This window comes from Akebia trifoliata, chromosome 8, assembly GCF_017979445.1.
Source record: "Akebia trifoliata isolate Shusen 1 chromosome 8, ASM1797944v1, whole genome shotgun sequence".
NCBI lineage: Eukaryota > Viridiplantae > Streptophyta > Magnoliopsida > Ranunculales > Lardizabalaceae > Akebia > Akebia trifoliata.
This window is the reverse complement of record NC_141382.1, coordinates 45,342,328-45,364,759: the sequence shown is the minus strand read 5'-3', so window position 1 is coordinate 45,364,759 and position 22,432 is coordinate 45,342,328. Positions and strand designations below refer to the sequence as shown.

The 22,432-nt window shown below is 36.3% G+C and overlaps 2 protein-coding genes across 3 annotated transcripts; one reads left to right on the top strand and one right to left on the bottom strand.

Annotated features, from left to right (window-relative positions):
* Nucleotides 1-128: 128 nt before the first annotated feature.
* Nucleotides 129-5,730, top strand: LOC147397131 (GDSL esterase/lipase APG-like). Its single transcript, XM_086452620.1, has 5 exons — nt 129-462; nt 2,862-2,992; nt 3,919-4,152; nt 4,815-5,070; nt 5,271-5,730. Exons 1-5 carry the CDS (start codon nt 195-197, stop codon nt 5,465-5,467), a joined length of 1,086 nt encoding a protein of 361 aa, XP_086308746.1. The 5' UTR covers nt 129-194; the 3' UTR covers nt 5,468-5,730.
* An 874-nt stretch (nt 5,731-6,604) lies between these two features.
* On the bottom strand, nt 6,605-21,140 carry LOC147397130 (Tetratricopeptide repeat (TPR)-like superfamily protein). Of its 2 annotated transcripts, XM_086452618.1 has the most exons (19): nt 20,984-21,140; nt 20,804-20,878; nt 16,670-16,789; nt 16,534-16,574; nt 15,420-15,631; nt 13,209-15,244; nt 12,013-12,228; nt 11,238-11,909; nt 10,859-11,094; nt 10,511-10,721; nt 10,228-10,383; nt 9,946-10,103; nt 9,652-9,844; nt 9,070-9,464; nt 8,763-8,943; nt 8,420-8,652; nt 7,665-8,331; nt 7,487-7,565; nt 6,605-7,405 (listed from the first exon to the last, which is right to left on the bottom strand). In XM_086452618.1, the coding sequence occupies exons 1-19, from the start codon at nt 20,984-20,986 to the stop codon at nt 7,161-7,163; spliced, it is 6,129 nt and encodes a 2,042-aa protein (XP_086308744.1). In that variant the 5' UTR covers nt 20,987-21,140; the 3' UTR covers nt 6,605-7,160. The 2 variants fall into 2 exon arrangements, with proteins under 2 accessions (XP_086308744.1, XP_086308745.1); XM_086452619.1 differs by lacking the exons at nt 6,605-7,405; nt 7,487-7,565 and having other exon boundaries at nt 7,860-8,003; nt 8,096-8,331.
* Nucleotides 21,141-22,432: the final 1,292 nt, after the last annotated feature.

Below are 22,432 nucleotides of genomic sequence, written 5' to 3'. Positions count from 1 at the left end.
CTTAGTAGTTGGATGAACTAAATTCATGCATTAAAACTACTATGAGAGTGAGAGTGAGAGAGAGAGAGAGACTTTCATTAAATGACCCTACATTCAATAGCAACTTATATAGCTTGCTTTCATCTTCCTTGTATAAGCCAAAGCTATCATTTTATAGGAGTAGGGAGGAAGGAAGGAAGGAGAGAGAGAGAGAGATGGGTTGTGCAGAGGTTAAAGGATCTTTGAGGTTGGTTTCCATGTTGTGTTGTTTGATGATGTTGTTGAGTAGTAGTGTGGACTCACAAGATGCAGCAACTCTGGTACCAGCCATCATAACATTTGGTGATTCAGCAGTGGATGTTGGAAACAATGACTATATCTCCACCCTCTTCAAGGCTAATTACCCTCCTTATGGAAGAGACTTTATTAGCCATAAACCCACTGGAAGGTTCTGTAATGGCAAACTTGCCACTGATATTACTGGCAAGCTCTCTCTCTCTCTCTCTCTTATATTTCTTTTTCTTTTATTCTTATTATATCATCATAAAATGCCCAAAACACCCCTCATATGAATTATTTATTCTGCTGGTGGTATTATATTGGTACGTAGAAGGGACTGTACACAAAGGTCGAATTTTTTATTCAATTTCATAACTATCTTTCGTAAGCACAATTAATCTTTCTGAGTTTTATATGTTTATAACGAACTTATTTTAGGGTTTCTACTACGAATTTTCAATTTTTCTAAGAAGGTTGAGTAATTGTTGCCCTATTTTTTTTAGGCTAGGGAAAGAACATTATCATCTGTGGATGTAGTTAATCTTGTTGAGTCTCGTAAATTATGTGTCGTGCTCTCTTTATTTTTTATTTGTGATTTTCTAGTTAATTTAGTTGTTATTCTCAATTCTCAAAAGGATTTTTTTATGTTATTATTATTATTATTATTATTATTGTTGTTGTTGTTGTAAGGGTAAATTTTTTGTAGTTATCCATGCCTTGAGATTCACCTTGACAAACATGTTTAATTGCATACAATTACATGAATATTGAAAAACAAAATAAAGGAAACATACCAAGAATTTTATGAGGTTCGTTTATTGATCGTCAACTACGTCCTCAGGCTTAGGATCCATTTTCACCATCATGGTTTAAAATTTCGTTTCGTTTTGAAATGTTCGTACAAAACGTTCCAGATTTTCAATCTTCCGAGACGAAACATCCTTGAAATCAAAATATACAAAGTTCCGATCATATCCATGTACTATTTCTCCCTTTCTACGGATCCACAAGAGAGAGACTTGGGTTATGTTATCGTTGGATGCGTGCCAACGTCGGAGGTTTCTTATTTTTTTATGTCTTTTGATTTTTTTGAATTTTTTTATGCGAAAACTTGAAAGTTTGATCTTGTTTTCATGGAATGAGATGCTCGACCTTTCTTTGGAATACTAAGTTATTTAGATAACATCCTCGTATTTTGATAAATATTTGAGATACCCCAGTGTTGTAAACTGATGATTCACCCCTTGACTACAGTCTCATTTGAAAGATTTTTTTTTAAAATATTTATTGAATGTGTGAATGTTGCAATATCATTTTGAGTTTTGAAAAAATCAAAACGCTAGATCGATACGAGATTTTAAACAATGTTCACCAAACCTTTTTTCTTACAACTTTTCCCTCCATTACAATATGTTTTCCCCTATTTGTAATACAAAAGAGTTTGTGAAATTTCAAATATGCATGTGTGAACTATCTTGTGCAAGGTTGTCACATGTTGTGATCCATGAAATTGGCTCCACAGTAGTTGTATAATATTTTTATTGGAGATTACAATTTCTTCTATGTTTAGTGCTTGAGACACATTTTCTTCTTCTTGGTTGTGAATCAAGTTATAGGTAGTCTTTGGATTCTTATATTGGGATTTGGGAGTTCTACGAATGGGGATGATAGTTGAGTCATTTTAAATCCTTTAATATTACGGTCGGGTAGGGTCTCTTATCAGTTTTACCCATATGTCAAGATTCCACCTATCCGAAGAATTATTATTATTATTATTATTGAATGTTGTAATCATTTTTAATCAAGCTTGATCACCAAATCATTTGCTGTATAACAAGTAGGGCCTTAATGGCAGCATTTTCACAAATGGATTATGTGTGAGAATCAAAAGACACAATTTGAACCTCATTTCTGATCCTCCAAATCTTTTGTTTTTTATTATGAAAAAATTAGATGGATAATCCAGACAAAATGATGTATAAGATTTTATAATCCAATTACATAAGAATCAAGCACCCCATTTGTCTTTTACCTTTGGTTTCTCTACTAATCAATATTTAGATCAATTAGAAAAATAAATATTTTCTTTTATCATATATTACTTTGTCAAATACATCAACGGTTACAATATCAATCAGAGTTTTTTCCCTAAAGATTGAAGACCATGCAGTTTTTTTTAGTATATTATTATTTAATTAATAAAGAGACTACGTAGAGAAATAATATTGGCACCTCAACTTTTACTTATTACTCCCCAATTAATTAAATTATTTATCATGCCATACCCCAACTAAAAAGTAACATACGCCATTCAAAATAGGAACTAGCATTTGCATATCAAAACTTTCTTTATAATAATTGCACAAAGTTGTATATATCAACAAAAAAAAAAAAGTCATGAATTGCCACTATCGGCAATAACCCATCTAAAAGAACAAGTTGACATCAACGACAATTGTCTACTCTGACCCCTTGATGTTGTTCTTGTGCTCTTCAACATCTCTCCATCAAAGAGAAGAAAATATCCAGACTTAAACGTTTTTTTGTGAAGAGAATGATATATTAGTGATGTTCATATATATAATTAAATTTGTGTGTTGCAGCTGACACTCTGGGATTCACCACATATGCTCCACCGTATCTTAGCCCCGAAGCATCAGGGAAGAACCTTCTCTTAGGGGCCAACTTTGCTTCTGCAGCATCCGGTTACTACGACAATACTGCCATTTCAAATGTAAGAAATCATTTCATGGCCAACACCCAACCACCAACAATACATACATACATACATACATACATACATAGGTTAGAAGTTTCAGAATGGGGATGATTATTTTTGTGAGGATGATCTCTATGATGGGGAGATCATCATCAGAAAAAAATCAGCCCATTCTGAAACTTCTAGCTCTAGTTTACAAGTTGAAGAATTGTTAACCATCAATTATTTGTAAAAACGACTTTTGATAGGGTTAGAAGTTTCATAATGAGCTGATATTTTATGAGAATGATCTCCTCATCATAGAGATTATCCTCACAAAAAAATTCAGCCCATTGTGAAACTTATAATCCATATATTGAAAAATGTTTGGCTCTCTTTAGGGCCTCCCAACGCTTCCCATATATATATCAACAACAAATCTATAAGATTCTTCTAAGCAACCAATTTCTTGTTGCACATGAATCACTTTTTCATTTTTCATTCACATACAATAATAAGAAATTTAGGAAAAAATCACACTATATCTTCAAATTCTTTAATAAATGTAGATCAGTCTAACAAAACAGAATAGGTACCAGTGCAATACTCTGACCAATTTGACAAATTTTCGATTCTTCTTACAACATTTGTATAAAACACAGACTTTTTTCTAGTATTAAAACATTAATGGTTGAGATAGGAGGAAAAATACGAGCTCCCTAAAGTTCACTATTTTCTACCAATACATTTCTCAATTGAAACATTCTCGTCTTTCAGACTAATATTTCGTACTAATTAATCTTGGCCGAAACCGGATTAATGTTCCACTTAATATTTTGAAATGGCACCAAACTTTAAACCATTTGCATAGTGTAATTTTCCTTAATAAAAAGGAACCTATATCTTTGGAGTTAAACTCATATTTTGACCCTCTTTACGTATGTCATGTTGTGTAATTGAAGCATGCAATCCCATTGTCGCAACAATTGGCGTATTACAAGGAATACCAAGGTAAGCTAGCCAAGGTGGCTGGGACTACTAAAGCTGCATCCATCATCAAGGACGCACTATATGTTGTTAGCTTCGGTAGCAGCGATTTTGTTCAGAACTATTATGTCAATCCTTACTTAAACAGAGTTTACACTGCCGATCAGTTCTCATCATTTCTAGTTGGCTTCTTCACCAGCTTCATTAAGGTTTGTACTTAATTTATATACATGTTAGTGTCATCAACGAACTACAGATGTGATACTAACGGTCATCCTCAACCGTGAACTCTAATAGGGCGTACTACTGGTCCTTCTTCCTTGCCCATGAACTCTAATAGGGCGCCAATAAATAGGCCTTGGGCAACAAGATGCTAATACTAATCTTAAATAACAATCTTATTGTGACTAGATGCCCCAACGACGACAATATGAATGTATCTAATGCAATGGATCTTCAGAGAAGTTAAAGTTCTTTAGAGATCTTCTCTATATTTTTGAGTTCATCTTTGGGTTACCAACTAATATGCACAAGAGGATTGTCTATAGGGTTGAAGTGGTTTAGGGTTTCTAAAACAATAAAAATCAAAATCCCAATGAATATCTCTAGGATCTTTATAATTGATATGCATCACATTTGCCTATTGTGACACTTAATACGTCATTGCACCTCCATATATACCTTAACATAGAAGAAGACGCGAGTCTAGAAATAATGGAATGGAGGAGCATGATTCCTTAATCAAGCATAAATCTTTGAAATAAAGCTTTGATTATGATGACTTCTATACGCAAACAAATACAAAAATCAATTAATTATGTATGGGGACTGACGATGTTTATGTGGTTTGGTTGGTTTGCATGATAAATAGAACATATATGGATTGGGAGCCAGAAGAATTGGGGTCACATCGCTCCCACCAATTGGCTGCCTCCCTGCAGCAATCACTTTGTTTGGATATGGGAATAATGGATGCGTCTCTAGGCTCAACTCCGACGCCCAAGGATTTAATAAGAAGATCAGTGCAGCTGTGACACAGCTCGCCAAGCAACTTCCTGGCCTTAAGATCGTTGTGTTTGATATTTACAAACCTCTCCTCGATGTCATTCAAGCTCCTTCAAAATACGGTACTAATGCAATTTGTTCATTTTATTAAACTCTTTACAGTTCACTCATGAAAAATGACAAATAAACATGAAATCCCAACCATGTAAATACAAAATACAATGGTTCAAATAAAAGACACATATCCAAAGATACATGCAGACTTTAATCAACATAGTTAGCTGGCAAGTTCATGTTTCCTTATTCAATAGTTTGTATGCAGGATTCTTTGAGGCAAGAAGGGGTTGTTGTGGAACAGGGACGGTAGAGACAACATCATTCTTGTGCAATCCCAGATCCCCAGGGACATGTTCAAATGCCAGCCAATATGTTTTCTGGGACAGTGTCCATCCATCTCAAGCTGCTAATCAGATTCTCGCCGATGCATTGATCCTAAATGGCATCTCCCTCATCGGATGATTTTGTTCCCAATGCAAATGTATTCTTACATACTATTGCTACACTGCTATTGTTGTTATTGTGTTGTGTGATGTAATGTTTAAAATCTCGTCTCGAGATTTTCTCAACTGAAACATTATGAGGCATTTGGAAATATTCCTGAAATATTGATGTTTGTTGGGATCAATGTTTCCTTTCGATCTAAGACGAAATTGTATGAAACTTTAAGCTATGGCTGTAAGAAAGTATTTATCTTCAGAATAAATTATGTTATTTTAGGTGTCTTTTAGGCAAGTTGCAAGAATTAATGTGACCAACTCATCTGTCTTAACCATGTGAGCAATGACCTATATTGTTACTTGCATTTCTAATTTCTATCTAATGGCCTCATGATAATCTGATGCCCCCCTCTGACATACACCTTCCTACGCACCCATCACAGAACCGTGGATCATTTGCCTCGGGATACACAAGAAAAAGATTTATGATTTTATGTATCCCAATGCAAATGATCTACGATTCTCTAAGGAGGCGTATGTCAAAGGTGGGCGTAAGAAAATCATTATTCTTTGTGTATGTCAGAGGTGGGCATCAGAAAATCATTATTCTTTGTGAAATACAACCGTACATTGACAATTGATGCAGATGATATGTCAGATAAATGTTTGGTCCATGGTCCACGCCATCATGTGCATTTTATTATTCTAGGTAGCTCAACTTTCCTGGTCCTCTTGTCACCTTATGTAGATGTTTCACAAACCATTTGGCTTTACTAGTGGCTATATGCTTGGTGTGGCATGGGCCTCAGAATATGGCATTTACACTTGACATACTTACATCGTCACAATTTTGACTAATTCCTGTATTTTGTTCCCAAAAATTTGTCTTCTTCAAACAACCTTTAGGGTAAAACTTCGAATTATTTGATTATTCTTTATCTCTCCCCCCAAACCTATTCAACCCCTTTGATTTATTCTTCTTAAAAAAAAAAAAAAAAAAAAAATTAGAGGCAGAGATGTGGCAGAGAATCAAGGGTTTTTGGCAAGAGGTTGAAGACAAGGTATTTTAGTCATTTTTATTATTCTCTCACAAAATACAGCAGTCAAAGTAGGTCAAAATTACGTTATAATACAAGGCTGCAAAGAATGAAGGGCGAGGTCTTACAAAGGATCAATGCTGTGACATAAAAGGGTTTTTTTAAACATCATATTCAAATGCAAGCCCGTCCACAAGGAGCCATCACAAAGGGGTTCTTATTTACATGAAGCAGGTATTCTGCTACGATCCTACCGTTTTAACATACTCTATAAAATGAAAAACTTTGTGAAAATGAAAACCAAGGCTACAAAGAAACATTGGTGATGGTGCACAGCCTCAACCCATCCCTGGGTTGACAATGCATCAGAAGGATGTGTCATGCATGATACCGACGGTGACCTATTTTGCAGATGTAAACAAGCTTCCCCACCAAGTTCTGAAGTAACTTACTTTCCAGATTGATCATTGCAGCAACAGAAACAAGGCGGACTTGCGTCCAAATTCAGCTTCAAGTGCAGCACGAGTCTCTGGCTGAGTAAGTTGCTGTAAATCCAAGAGAGAAAATAGCAGGCCAGTCTTTGCACCAACGGCCATCATCATATAACATGCGCTAGGGTAAGCATAATGATGAATAATGTAGCATTAAATTTCCGAAAAAAAACATTTAGCCAACAATTTAATCTTGGCCATTGTCTCCTTCCTTGCTGATGTCTGGAATGCTCCTTTCTGTAGTGGTGGTGTTGCATTGCTGAAGCTGTGGAGCAGTGAATGAAGTTTTTTGGGTATCACTTGTACAAGATATCACATTTGAGCCATGAGCATCATTGCCTTCATTCAAAGAAGCAGATGCCACCAAAGTTGGCAAGCTATCCTCGGCATCACCACATTCATCATGGGCAACGGCTCTTTCTTTCCCACCACCTATGAAAAATATTTAGTTTCATACGAGGCAAGAGACACAACACAACAGGAAATCAAAAGATCGATGTGACAAGAAAGTACCTATTTGAGTACCAGTTGAAGTTGATATGGTTGGATGTGAGGGGGCGGATGGTGTTCCACTTCCTTTTTTCATCTTCGACTGTGTCATGCAATCATAAACCCAAAGTATTTGTGAATTAATCACTTTTTTTTTAACTTGATTATTTCTTGAACTAGTTGGGAATATGAAGTCTCACACCTTTGCATTTTCTTCACAATGCTTTACGACGACCAAAATATTTGAGTAACGGCCGTGCACCAAAGTATATGCCCACAAAAGGAGCTTCCGTGGGATGCTCAGATCAATAACGTCGACCCCATCCATGCCTGGTTTAAATGTTGTTTCTGTTGTTGCTAACGAAGATGGTACCGTATATAGGTTAAAACCTGATAGGAGCATTCCACATGAGATTTCTCGATAAAAGTTGTAGGAACATCTCAACAAAGTGTTCGCAGTCTCCATATTTTCCTCTGATGCTTGCTTGATTACAACTCCCTTGATGTTGGACAACACATTGCTCCCTTTTGTGTCAAGACCCTTCACATGGATTGGGTCGTCAAACGATGAGTTCCATAATTCATTTCCCTGCAGATCAACACAAAGCAATGGGGTATTTTCTAGACCAAGACCTGTTGGATTAGGAACCTGAGCCCCACTTGAGGCCTCGGAATGTAATGGTGTGATCAAGGCCAAGCTTATCAAAATCGATCGACACCAAGCCACGGAAACATGCTTGCATACTTTGGCACAGTTACTATTTGACAATTTTGGATTCTTAAAACGTCTCCGAATCTTCTCATTTATTCCTTCAAGTGTGTCCAGCCTTAGATCTTTCTCCAATGAATGGATATATTGATGGAGATAGCTGTCATAAGAAAGAAACATATAAAATGCATGTAAAGAACACAAATATATCTAACCACAGAAGAGTGCAAAAAACATTCACATCTTACACGTAGAAACTGCTCTCTGATAACTCTGTGCTCTTGATCTCTGGTAAACTGCTTACATCTGTCCATAAGTTTCCCTGGTCCATGAACAAGTAGAACATCTTCTCTAGAAGATGCTCGGGATTAGTGCCGACGGGAGCAGATCCAAGTGTCTCAGCTTGACGGAGAGATGAAATTATAGTGTAGATGTACCTGCCCAGAGCGACTGGAACAAGATCTTCAAGACACAAAGAAAACTGCATTAAAAATTTGAAGTTGTTAGTGCATCTCTTTAGCTGAGGTCGTTCATAAGTTTTCCACAACACTACAAAGCAGTATGAGAGGATTCACAAGTTTATTTTATTACCCTCCTATCTGCTCGAAGAGATGTATAAGCTCGGTCAAGAGTACAGATGTCTCCCGTCTCCTGCAGCAGTTTCAAATAGAACAAAATGTACTTACGGATACAAGTTATAAATTTTCGGGAACTTTCGGGTAAGTTAACTTCAAGGGCCTTCTTGTTTCCAGTAAGACCTGGTGCTTTGCGCCTGACAACCAGACAAAGTAAAGCAAATTAAGTTATTTGCATTTCTTTGAAGTGGAAAAACTACTATACCAACAAACAAGTTCCAGTTCAATAATTAAAGAATCAAAATGAAGGAATTCTTTCATACCTTCCCTTTCGGACCATACCATCAATCTCCCACATATTAATTGTAAAGGAGGAACGAGATGATTTGAAACAAAATGAAAGTTCATCCTTTGCCCTATCCAAGTACACATTCTCACCCCTTTTATACCATCCTTGCGCAAGCATATACCTAGCCTTGTGGAAATGTTTGAGCTCCCCTTCCACACATACTTCAAGGGCAGAAAGACAATCATCATAAAGCATGTTCCAAGCCTCTTCGAGGTCATGAGATTCCACATGTTTTCTCTCTACAGAATTGGTTTGGTCACTTTCTTCTGTGACGTCCATTGGCAATTGTGGAGTACCAGAACCAGTCCGACCAATGATATCCACGACGGTTGCATTTGTTGATGGATTAAAGGAATATGTTGCGACAACCTGAAAAGAAAAAAAAACATGTACAACATTTTTGAGTTCTCCCAACTAAAATGAAATGTCAAGCAAACTAAAATGAAATGTCAAGCAATAAAGCTAACAGGATTGGGAAAATCAGTCCCATTAATAGTGCTCCTAAAAAGTGGGGGAACAAGACCAAACGAAGAAAAGATGTGCTTAGATAACTGACCTTGAGAGCCTCTAGATCATGTTTCCCACGCATACAAAGAAGTTTTAGACGTGAAGCATGCATCCTGTAAACAGGATCTACAGCTGATGGGTTCAAAGTTATCGCCTTGTCATAATATGAAAATGCTTTCTCACATGAATATCCTAACTTTTCACAGAGCTTCCCCAGATAGAATGCATGCAACCACTCAGGCCTGCAATGATGAAATATGGTCAAATTTTCTTGTGAATTTTATGGGTTATGATTTCAAAGGGAACGGGAACATTCTTCAACAATTGAGACAAGATGAAGTACTTGAGTGTAAAAGCCTTCTCTAAGTGTTTCATTGAATTTTGACAAAGCATCATCCATGAAGAGTCCTTCATGGGTACAACAGACCGCTGATCATAAATTGGTACAACATTTTGCAGGCCATCATAGTACACTAATGCCAATAACTCATGTATCTCACTCTGAAACCAAACAAATTCAATCAGAATGGAAGACAACAATTTAGCACAGTAAGTACCATCAACATAACAAAGGACAACTCCTCGACTGGCCAAAAATAATTGCCAACACAATCAAAGCAAAAACCTGCTGAACTGGTGTCTTAGCTAAAGCCAAACTCATTATGAAACAACGTCGACTCCGCCTACGACTAGTCTCAACTCTCTGATGTAAAGAAGAATTTTTCCTCCAGCCCACAACATTTACATGCTTACTGCCGTCATTCAGTAACAAGTCCACCTCCTGTTTTGATTGAAACAAACAGAATTTTCTTTAAGGGATGACAACTGTGGCAACCGTGCCAAATTGGTTCGCACATAATACTCAAACTTTCTACGTACTTAACAATGTCTCTGACAGTTAGTGTTACCTCATCATAAATATTTGCTAGCCGCTGCCAGCTCTCAAAGCGTAAAGGATTGTACAGCAAATCATATTTGAAGAGGTTTGCATTTTGCTCAACAAATTCTTCACCTTCCTTAGTGAGTACAAAGCCAGGCCATTTATCAGTTGCACTCATTTCTTCAGCCTGGGATAGAAAATAATACAAGTTTCCATACACTTCCATGTATGAATCACAGCTGCATCAATTGTCAACATAAACCAGAGAGGGGATCATTCCTCAGAAATCAGTAGTGAAAATGAAGTAATGATTATAAGTGGATCGACAAATAAACTAAACGAAGAATAGAAGAAAAAAAAATGGGTTTAGGTGTACCTCCCCAATGATAATGTCTTGCATTGTTTGAGGGTTCTCCCGTTGGGAAATATTATGCTCATGATGGAATCCAGAAATCCATCAGACCCAACCTCTTCACAGAGCTTGTCTTCACATAAATCAGACTTATCTAAGAAGTTGTCTATTGAATTTTCTTTCAACATATCTTCTGGCGGTTGAGGAAAGTGCTTACGTATAGCTCTCAATACCCTTCGAACTTTAACCAAACCAGCTCTCTAAGATAAATGCAGATGTCACGTAGCCAAATAAAGATCAGGAAAATGAAAAGCAGTTTGAAATGTCCACATTAGGAAACATGATTTTCTGTAAATTTCATTAATAATGGAAAAAGGGGAAGAAAAGAAAGATAACTACTCACAGATGAAGCCTTTGCGTAAGGTAATATATATTGGAACACATCAGCACATTGTTCCTTGGTCTGATAATCTCCGCGACTAGTATTCTTGTGCATGGCTAAATCATCTTCACTGGATAAATCCGAAGATCTAAGATTTAAACCATATAAGCAGAAAAAGCACTGATCCAGAGCACTATCAACGCCCAACTCGACCTTCCTACTCTCAAGATCGATAAGCTGGTTCTCAGATTCAATAATTTCATTGTTTAATCTTTCTTCTTTTGAAGTGTTGCACTTTCCATTAGTGCCCTGTTTTCCATGTTCTACTCCATTATCCTTACCTAAACCTTCATTAGAAGAGAAGCCCTCAGAAGTCATTTCTTCTATAGCATTCTTCTTGACTGCTACAGTTTTGTCTTTTTCAACCGGACTGGTCTCCACATCCAAAGGCTTCGGGTTTGATTCACTTACCGATATTTTTACATCATTCCTAAGGGTGTCAGGATCATCAGATTGAACAGCTTCCAATCCGTTATTTGAAGAGTGAATACTTGATTTCAGTTTCATATCCAAGGCCAAAAGATGTTTTATTGCAAGTTTAAGAAATGTTCCTTCTTCTCCTTCACTATCTTTACCAGCACAGCAAAGCCCATATTCAGCAAGCAGTTCATGGATTGCCACAATTAATTCAACCTGAAACAGTAAGTTATAAGAAACTCATCCTGATAAGAAGGTTTCATTGCAGATAGTAACTCGAACATGAACATGATTTCTTCAAGTATGGGATAGGGCTCACTTGAGTTTTAACAGGTACAGATTGGTTGAGGTGTTGAAGTTTGCAGAACACAATGGTGGCATCTACAAAGCAGCGGCTTTCCAGTTGTTCGGTTTGGAATGCAGTTCCTAATCCAGAAGATTTCTTACAGAGGAATATGCTAACGATATTACACATAACTGTCAAGAGCAAAGCTTGAATATCACCAATACAGTTCACAGGGACACTTAAGCCATCCTGGAAGCATGACAAGACACATTTAGAAGCACTTAATAACAGCTTGCGGGACCAATAAAAACCATATAAATGAATGGAACATGGAATGTTAATCAACAACTATATCTCACATATACAATTAAATAACCAGAGTTTCACTTGAGATATTTAGACTTTTTGAGTATATAATTTGACATTTAAACATTCAACACATGAGACTTCAAGAATTGAATATCACCAATACAGTTCACAGGGACACTAAAGCCATCCTGGAAGCATGACAAGACACACAAGACACATTTAGAAGCACTTAATAACAGCTTGTGGGACCAATAAAAACCATATAAATGAATGGAACATGGAATGTAAATCACATATACAATTAAATAACCAGAGTTTCACTTGAGATATTTAGACTTTTTGAGTACATAATTTGACATTTAAACATTCAACACATGAGACTTCAAGAATTGGATGACCCTTTCGCACAGACAGATACAAATCGGTGTTGTCTAATATAATATTCTTACATGTGTGTGTTTGGGGGGCATTAATTATTGTCTAGACTTTGAGCTATACTCTAACATAGCAACTGAGTTAGAATTCAGCAGTGAGGTAATCAACACCCCTTGTCTTGGGCAGCCTTCACCTTGTTTGATCATTGTGCTGTTAAATTCCAAAAGAAATGGAGTATATAACTTCAACTTTAATCATCTAAAACAATGGATTTGAAGAATTGGATGACTATTCTTCAACATATAGCTATGAATTCAGCGTTATCTACTATACTATTCTTATATTCGGACATTAATTGTTCCTGAGACCTTTGAGCAATACTCTGATATAGCAACTGTAGGAAGGATTTAGTAGCGATAGCAATCACACCCTCCATAGAGAATGGATCACCTCGTGTTCTAATAATGCTGTTAGATTCTAAAAGCATTTGGATGAAGGATTACAGATGTAATAACAATAAACTCCTGAAAAACATCAAAACTTACAGAGCTCCCACACTGATCAATGAAATTCTTCACTTGCGATGCACATAGGGATATTGCCTTAATTTCCTCTGCAACCAAATGATTCCAGTTGTGGTCTATACATTCAACGGTTTCCAATTCAGAAGCTGAACTTGGTTTTGGCAAGGATTTCTTGTTGAAGGCCTTACCTAAACCTGTACATTCTGTCAAACCAGCCACAACTGTGAGTATTTGCAGCTTCCGCCGGTGACAATTCAAATATGCTTCAATATCCATCGGTTTTGCCTTTTCACATGAGGTGGCTAAAATGTCTAGTGCTAATAATTCAATAGATGTAACCCCTTCACCTTCTTTTTCTTTACATACACCAGGTAATAAGTCGAGATACACTTCTTTAGTGGACAGCAGAAGTGGAGAAAGCAAGTTCACACAATCCAAATACATTTCTTTCTCAATCATCTCACCGATAGTCTTCTTTAGTAAGAAATCAACTTTCAATAAGTGAATTTCATGCAAAACTCTTTCAATAGTTAACTCCTTCATAAGCTTGCAATGAAGCAGAGGAACGGAACCTAAAGGACCATTCATTTTTTTGTTATTTCTCAAAAGTGATAAGGATATACACAATTTTTCATAAGCTTTTGCTTCTTCACCAGCCACAATCGATAAACGGCCACTTAACCAAAAAAAGCGGACCCAAAAGGAACTTTTACTTGTTAAGATAGAATTGTCCAAAAGCACATCTTGACAAACAGACTCATCAGTATCTTGAGAATTATTAGTTGATGAGACATCTTCATTGCCAGACATGCACTCCGGACTTGCATTGCTTTTATTAATATCATTCATGTAAGTGCTCATCCTTGAATCGCTATCGAGATAATTTAGACCATTCCAGCAAACAGGAGAATCCAAAGCTACCAACTCAATGACTTTACAAAGATGATAGGATGCCTCAGACAAGAACTCTGACCGCTTGGACTCATTGGCTGAGCGTACACCAATGTCATAGTACAGTTCAGCAAGAAAAAGGCTACAATCAATTGTTCTGTCCCAACCGGAGTGTCTAGTCAATTTCTCCAACTCCAGGAATTTGACAAAGGCTTCCTGATATGGAAGGCCTCTACATGCGACCTCTTCTAAAAGCAAGTGACCGACATGGTAAGCACCATAATTCTTTGATAATCCAATAACAAACCTCATAACTTCATTATGTTCAGTATCCAAAGAATTTTCCATAACAAGATCAGAATATTTGGTTCCAGACCTAAAAACAATAAAAGGTTCTAGAAATTGAATGACGACTTTTGCCAAATCCTTACTGGTAGTGAAGTCCAATTCTTCTTTCCCGGGTTTACGACTTCTGAGCCGAGTACTTCGTCTTTCATGTGGATGTTCTTCATCAATACAGGATTCCTTTTCCTTCGCAATACTTACTTTTTCGATGTTGTGATCACTGAGAGGCATGTTTTCACCAGCTAGAATGATACTCGAACCTTTCCGTTCCACAGATCCCTTGATAATTTCTGAACTGGAAGGCAAGTGTATGCTTAGTCTGAAGTCCCCGCTTCTATCCAATGTGTCATTGTAATTGCTGTCTACTTGTACATTTGTGTTCCCTACAGGAACCTTAGCATCTTTTAAACCCAGCTTATCATTTACTGGATCATCTTGACCGAGTCCATCCCGTGTCTCACAACCCCTCCCACCCACTTCAAGTAAGATTCCCAGGATTGCATCTGCAAGAGCTGCCCAAGAAGCTTCTGTAAGGTGCAGTTCGATGGTCTGATTTAGCCTTTTTGATGCAATGCCCTCATCTATTATCTCATCTGTTCTCTTTCTCTTGTCAAGAAACTTCAGCCGGATATGCTTAGGTTCCAGTTTATCTATACCTCTTGGTGCAAATGGAATTGGTTCTGACTCTTGAATGGTAATTTTTACGTGTAAAGCACGGGAATGTGATGGCCAGTGCCTTAAGATCAACTCTGCCACAGAAAGACAGGCAACCTCATCGCGAATAGCAATAAGTACTTCCAAGAGTTTCTCCATGCAGTTCCCTGCATCCAATTCCAAAAAGAAAAAGGTCAGAATTATGACACATGTATGGTGCGTAGATCAGACAATAAGAGAAAAAAAGAAGATACGAATGAGAGCATAGATTGCCATCACTAAAGCACTAATAGATGTGAGGTATCCAAATAACAAACTTAAAGGCATTATATAAACCCTTACAATTGTTTGGGCTGCAAAATAACCCTTGCTCAAATGCCCAGCGTGCAATACTCAATAAGCCCATCGAACATGATAAAGTTCCCAATTTGTTCCAGATAACAGAATCTTTAGTATCGATCTCTACAGCTTGCAGATAACAATGTAGAGCACTTTTATAATGCATAGAACCTTGTAGAAGAAAAACAGTGGCAAGATTCTTCAATGCCAAGAACCTGTAGATATTATAGAACTGCAGAAATTATAAAGAATGACGAAAAGGGGAAAATTAAAACAATGATTACTATAAAAGAATTCCTTGATATAATGGAATGTAGTTTTTGGTTGTTAAACAATCATCTGCTTCACTTGGCCGTAAAAAAAATCATCTGTTTCAAATTACATGGACCAATAAAGAAAATTCAGAAATTTGGTGCAAAGCATCAGTTTGATGAGAATGGATAAGTTTTTTCAATGTGCTTTTAAAAGACATGGTAACGTGATCAATTATTGACACTGTGTCTCTATATGAGTTGAATCCCATAATCAGAGAAATTAAAAAAACTTGGTTACAACACTAATGAATTAGTTACCTTAATTAGACAAATCTTAAGTAGATCTTGAAGTTCCTATGGTCAAATCATATATTAGCCACATATAACACATGGTGTGTTAAATGTAGGAGATGATTATATCAATAGCCTACACAACCAAACTACAGCTATGATGTGTATCTCAGCTAAGCATCTGGAATACAATTGACATAGACCAATGCATTCAGGTGAAATACTTGTGAAAACAAAATTGTCCATTGCATAGTTTGCTTATCCCTTCCCAATTCCCAATATTTGGGATGAACCATGGGTAATGTATAGTAGAATAAACTAATCAAATGTCAACTATAAATATCTTATAACCCTTTTGAAAAGATTAACGAGCCAACACCATCAACTCAGAATTTCATAGAGAAGCTGGTGATTATTCAATCGTTTGAGATATTTGTCATGATCATGACTGGTACTAATATTAACTCAAAAAGAGTTTTATCGGTGAAGCTTCCAACAACAATATATTAGATTCTAAAGAAGTGTGAAAAGGACTACAAATTAAATAAGAAAAGGTGCTTCAAATTTCTAACCTCAGCTGTAACAAATGACCATCACTAGCACTCCCATCCACCTAAAATGAAACAACAACAAACCAGTAAGGAAAAAATTTACAAAAATGGAACATGTTCACACAAGCATCTGAAATTCCCTTGGATCTAGTAGGACCTGAGCACTAGATATTAAAGGATCCTTTAGGACAGCTTCTAAGAGTCCACGAGCCTCTGAGTATTCTTTAGCTTCTAGCTTAAGAAGCCCTTCATGATAAGTTTGAGAAAGATGAAATTCCTAAAATAACCAAAAAAGGATGGCATCAATTGAAGAATATTATAGAACTTCAAGACCATTGAAATCATGGAAAGAAAACCAACTTACAGAATCAGCTTCTAAAACAGATATTGCCCATTTCTAATCTAGGTTCGATGAGATTTGGCAGTTCATCATTAGTTCACATAGATAATGGCCACAATTAACCCATGATCAAAATCATACTAAATAAAATTTTGAAATTGATAAAAAAACATTTCAAAATGCTCTAGTGTTATTTTGAAATGGATAGGGACCGCTTTAACTTTTTATATAAGGAGAAGGGATGATTTGATATTTGGTGATGTAGGATCCATAAAGGCTTAACTCCCAACAAATATTGGTTGGATCGAAACTCCAACACTTCATTTGAAGGAGAAAAATACATGAAATCTAATTTGAAGAGCAAATGTTCAACTGGAAAGTGTTAATACATTAATTTTCTACATGAAATCAAATTGAAGATCTAATGTTCAACTAGAAGGAGTTAATACCTTGATGTTCTCTTTTTCTCATGAGGTTCTCTCTCGCATGCCTTTTTTTCTTATAAGCAAAGATGAATATATTAAACGAAGAGAGAAGGAAAAGGGATGCCTAGCGGTCCACCCAGATGCAACACGTGATAAATCCCACTTGAACATAAAATCATCAAAAAGTACTTCTCTAAATTCCTCAAAGGTTTTTGTTCCAGTAGAATATAAGTCCCAATGTCATGGCCTCGCCAGTGCGCCACTAACTGGACGTAGAAAGGGTTGCGGAGACCAAGGGGTCGAAATGGAGCCGTCACATCGCGGGGTCGAAATACTTAGTCTACGTTAGACAGGGGAACGTTCAGAACCTAAGCTATAAAGACAAACTAGACCCTATATGGTATGACGCGTTTTAAAGCCGTGCGGTTTTTCAGCGCAAAACGGATAATATCATATTGTTGTGGGCCTGGGACGTCACAAATGATATGAGAGCCGAGGACGAATCTTCATGTTTGATAAGGAGGTTGTCACGGCCTTGTTGATATGTCACTGGCTAGACGTGGAAAAGGTTACGGAGACCGGAAAAGGTTACGAAGACCAAGGGGTCGAAATGGAGCCATCACGTTACTGGGTGGAATAGCAGGGAGGAGTGTGAAACTTAGTCCCATATCAGACAAGAGAACGTTCAAAACCTAGGCTATAAGGAAAACCTAGACCCTATATGGTATGATGCGTTTTAAAGTCATGCGGGCTTCGGCACAAAGCGGACAATATCATACTGTTGTGAGCCTGGGGCATCACATCCAATAACTCTACTATTTTGCACTTTCTCTTCCAAAAACCCCAATAATCATAATGACCTCGACCAAGGAGTGCTCTTTCTCTTCAAAAACCCTACTATTTTGCTCCATCCAAATACCTCAATAAATGGAAAAAGTGGTCATCAACCACAAGATTCTTCTTTTGATACACATTACTTCCAGATGTTAGCTTTGAAAAAGAGCTAATACAGAATATGGAATCACCAAGAAATTTTGAATAACAATAGAAAACAAACCAAAACCTCGTTAACAAAAGGACAATGGATAAATACATGGTCGACCAATCCCGCGCGTGATTTACACAAAAAGCAAAAGTTAACCACAGTTATACCCCTTGTATCTTGGTAGTATGCTTCTCGATCTTGGTTAATATGTCTCATGTAACCTTCAAAAGCTTGAAATGACTAAGATAAAGAGATTGACTTCTCCATTCTTATTCATCTTATGGATAGAAACATTAGTAAGAATGCTATTCAAGGTTTTGGAGGAAGGGTTGACTAAAGGTTTAGGATTGGAAAGCAAAGTAAACCTATGCTTATCTAAAATTGCAGATGAAATTAATTTCTTCATAAAGACTTCGTATGACCAGCCTAATTACTTGAGTTATGTTCTTTTGCTTGAAGAAATTTCCTTTCTTCGCATAAATCAAGCGATGAGTCATGTTATTAGGGTTGGGAAGGTGGGTGATGTGAGGGGCTTGGCAATCAGACATGGATGCAATATTGGTCAGCTCCTAACATCATAACCTAGGCTTTGTCTCTGCACTAACTACAGATCCAAAGTTATTTGGGATCGATATTAAGATTCAATAGAAGAGATGCATCTTGGAATAAGATCATTAAAACATAGAAGGTAAGGTTACCTTAATAAAAAGAACTTTATTGAGCCCAGCCATTTACTTCTTATCATTCCCATGTCCATAGCATATATAATGGAGAAGTAGATGAGCAACTTGCTATCGGGAGTTAGAATTCCATGTTCCCATAGACTTCCCATTGGAGATATTTGTGGAAAATTATCTTAAAAGTGTTTTGAGTCATTCAACTCTAGTATCCTCTTTAAGGTGGGTAATGGGGATTAGGTGTTCCTTTCAAATGATAACTGGTATTGGATAGTACTTATAAAAAAAATGGTATTGGATAGTAAATTGAGAGTTAATTTTCTATCCATTTATACAGTTTCTAGATCCAATGAAGTTAGTGTCAATGTTTGGTGAGGGATAAAAGAAGGGTATCGTTGAATTTGGGACTAAAGAGGAATATCAAAAATTTATGTGACAGATTCTTCGCTTCTCTTCTGGATAGACCAAGCACGGCGGAGATTTATCCACCGAGAGTCTGAGGCCAATAAGAGAGCTTGGAATTCCAAAGGAAAATTTATAGTCCATTCATTCTATGGGGTAATATTATCAGTGAGAAGGCTGTTCCACTAGGAATAACTAATTAGTGATTGTGTTTTTTTCCAACCAAAACAGTACGGGGATAGCCTGCCCATCCAAAGTGGCATTATTTATTTGGAAAACAATTCTTAATAAGATTTTGACACTAGATCACTTGAGAATTAGAGGACTCTTTGTTCCTAGTAGATGTGAATTATGCAAAGATACCAATAAGATTACTCCAAAAAAATAAACCAAGTATGCTCAATTATTTAAGGGCGTATTTTTTGAAGAGTTTGTTTTTAGGTAGGAGTCTGTGTGCTCCAGCTAGTTTCTTTCTCTCTCTGTATCTTAGGTCGGTCAACTCAACTGCCTTCTGTACATTATTTTTTGCTTGAAATAAATTTATACTTACAAAAAAAATAAAAATAAAGATACCAATAAGATTGTACTGATTTCTTAATTCAATGAAGACAGCATGCAAGATTTTCTTTCAATTATTTGACACCCATCGAAATAGTCTATCTGATGTATTTGACCTTTGAATTACGGAGTTTTGAAGCATTTTCTCCTATTGGTCCATTTCATTGGAAAGGGGCTACCACATGCTAATTGTTTGGAGCATATGAAAGGAATGAAATAAAGGCAAAGTCAGTGTTGATAATATGATTGTGTAGACCAAACGAGTGGTGTTTTCCTTGAAAATGATTAACTCCATTAGGGGTTGGCTTTGAAATTTTGGTTTTTTGGATGGGAGAAGAGTACCAATCTCTCATAAATAAAAAAAATTAATTGTATTATTGTTGTCAGGCTAAGAGAGGCTTTAGCCCTCTCCTCTGTATTTTGGGTCTTTTAACCTTTCTCTAATTTATTATATCTTCAATTATACACTGCAATTTACAACACCCATCACAACAAATTCCTCATTCTAGCATGGAATTATTTCATTCTAGATTTTTGTTCTACGGATCTAAAAGCCAGCATTTGGGCTAAAAGGCAAAGGTCTCTGTATTTAAAAATTACTGAATTAGTAGAGTCCTACATCATGGTTCTTCAGTCGAACTGTTACCTTTCAAATCGCAATTCCAATTTCCAAGAACTCAACATCAAAGTTTCTATCAATCTAACCCTAGGTTCAACAATAACCAGTATAAAATCAATCCATGATTTAGTATAAAAAATCATGATTGCTAGTGTTCCAGACCAAAGGAAACTAACCCAATACTTGCACGAATTTCCTAATAATTACATAGCAAGAATTAAATTGAATCAAGAACTAACTTAGAATTTTAACCCCAGAAGAAGAAAAAAAAGGGCCAAAGAGTACCTGAGCTTCCTTGGTAGGGGCCAAAGGCTCCCACTGATTTTTGGAGTCTGTGTCATTGATGGCAGCAATGGAGAACTGAAACAGATAAAACCCTAATTAACCCATCAAAGCAATTGCAGTCATCTTAAGAAATTGCAGATAAAACCCTAATTTACCCATAAAAGTAATTGAATTACTAACCATCTTCGACTGTGTGCTGTTTCAAGTTTCAACCAAAATTTTGCAGTTTTCTTTGTAAGTTACCAATTAATTGAACCACACCAAATAACAATATTCAAACTCTAGACAGAAACACCTACAAAAAAAAAAAAAAAAACAAATATAAAACCCCAGACTCCAGAGCTTCCATTGTACTTTTAATGGCGGACATTTTTATTCTTAGATTCTGGACACTTTCCAAAGAATTGAGTAGGTTTGTCAATTTAGCCCATTAGCCCAATATTCGGCCCGTCCCGTTTTAAAAAGAAAGGTTAGGGCCTTATATTGAGCCTGCAAAAGTAGGGTTTAGATTTGTGGAAAAATTACTTAATAGATCCTATGGAAGGGATTTCTTTCTAAATAGTCCCTGACTGACTCCCCTTGTAATACTTTTTGGAATACCTAACTTGCCCTTTTCTCATCTTCTACGCATTCTTAGGTTTTTCGACACTGACTGCAATTCATTCCAATGGTTTTTAATGGAGAATGATATATTCCTAATTTTGAAATTTTAGATGTATTTTTCAAACTATTTTAATAGTTTCCAACAAAAATGACAAATAAAATTGGGATTTAATTTTGTGAATGTTTAGTTGTAACGTTTGATCAGAGTGTTCATTTGACCACTATAATATATTTGAATATTTTTAGAAGATCTATCCAATGTTAAGGTTGGAAAAAAAAAAAAAACCTCCAAATCATATTTGCAACATCGATATCAACATTTTTTATTGGCAAGATCAATATTTTTAACATCGACACTAGATGGATCTTCTCAAAATGCATTTATTAAAATTACAAAACAAACACTTTGGATCAAACTTTGCAACAAAATTTTATTCATCATTTTTTGTTACAAATTGTCTAATTTGATATATAAAAAAAATACATCCAAATGTTCAAAATTAGGAGTATATCATTCTCTATAAATAAAAATCGTCGAAATGAATCCCAATAGATGTTGATGACCCAAAGAATGTGAAATTGTGAATGGAACCGAGGTTTTGCGAGTAAGTGGAGTTGAGGGGGCTGGTCTCTAGGGCCTCATTCATAGATAGTAGTGTTAAGTTTGAAAAGCATGCAAGGTAGCTCAGAGTGAGGGACCATTAAGATAGTAAAAGTTTACTAAATTGATTATCAAGATACCGTCCAGAAGTTTAGGACTATTTAGAAAGAAATCCCTCCCACATAGGGTCTATTAAGTAATTTTCCTAACTTTTTAACCCAGTAAATTCAGATTGGGCTAATGCGCTAACGAGATCCAACCCAACCTGCCGGTGCATTTAATATGTATGTATTATTTACAAATAGATATTTACATAATATAACAATTGAGTCGAAACAATTGTGTGTGATACAAAGTCCAATCAACTACAATGTTGTGAAAGACAAATCCAATCCCATCATCTACAATTTTAAGGGTTAAATCAC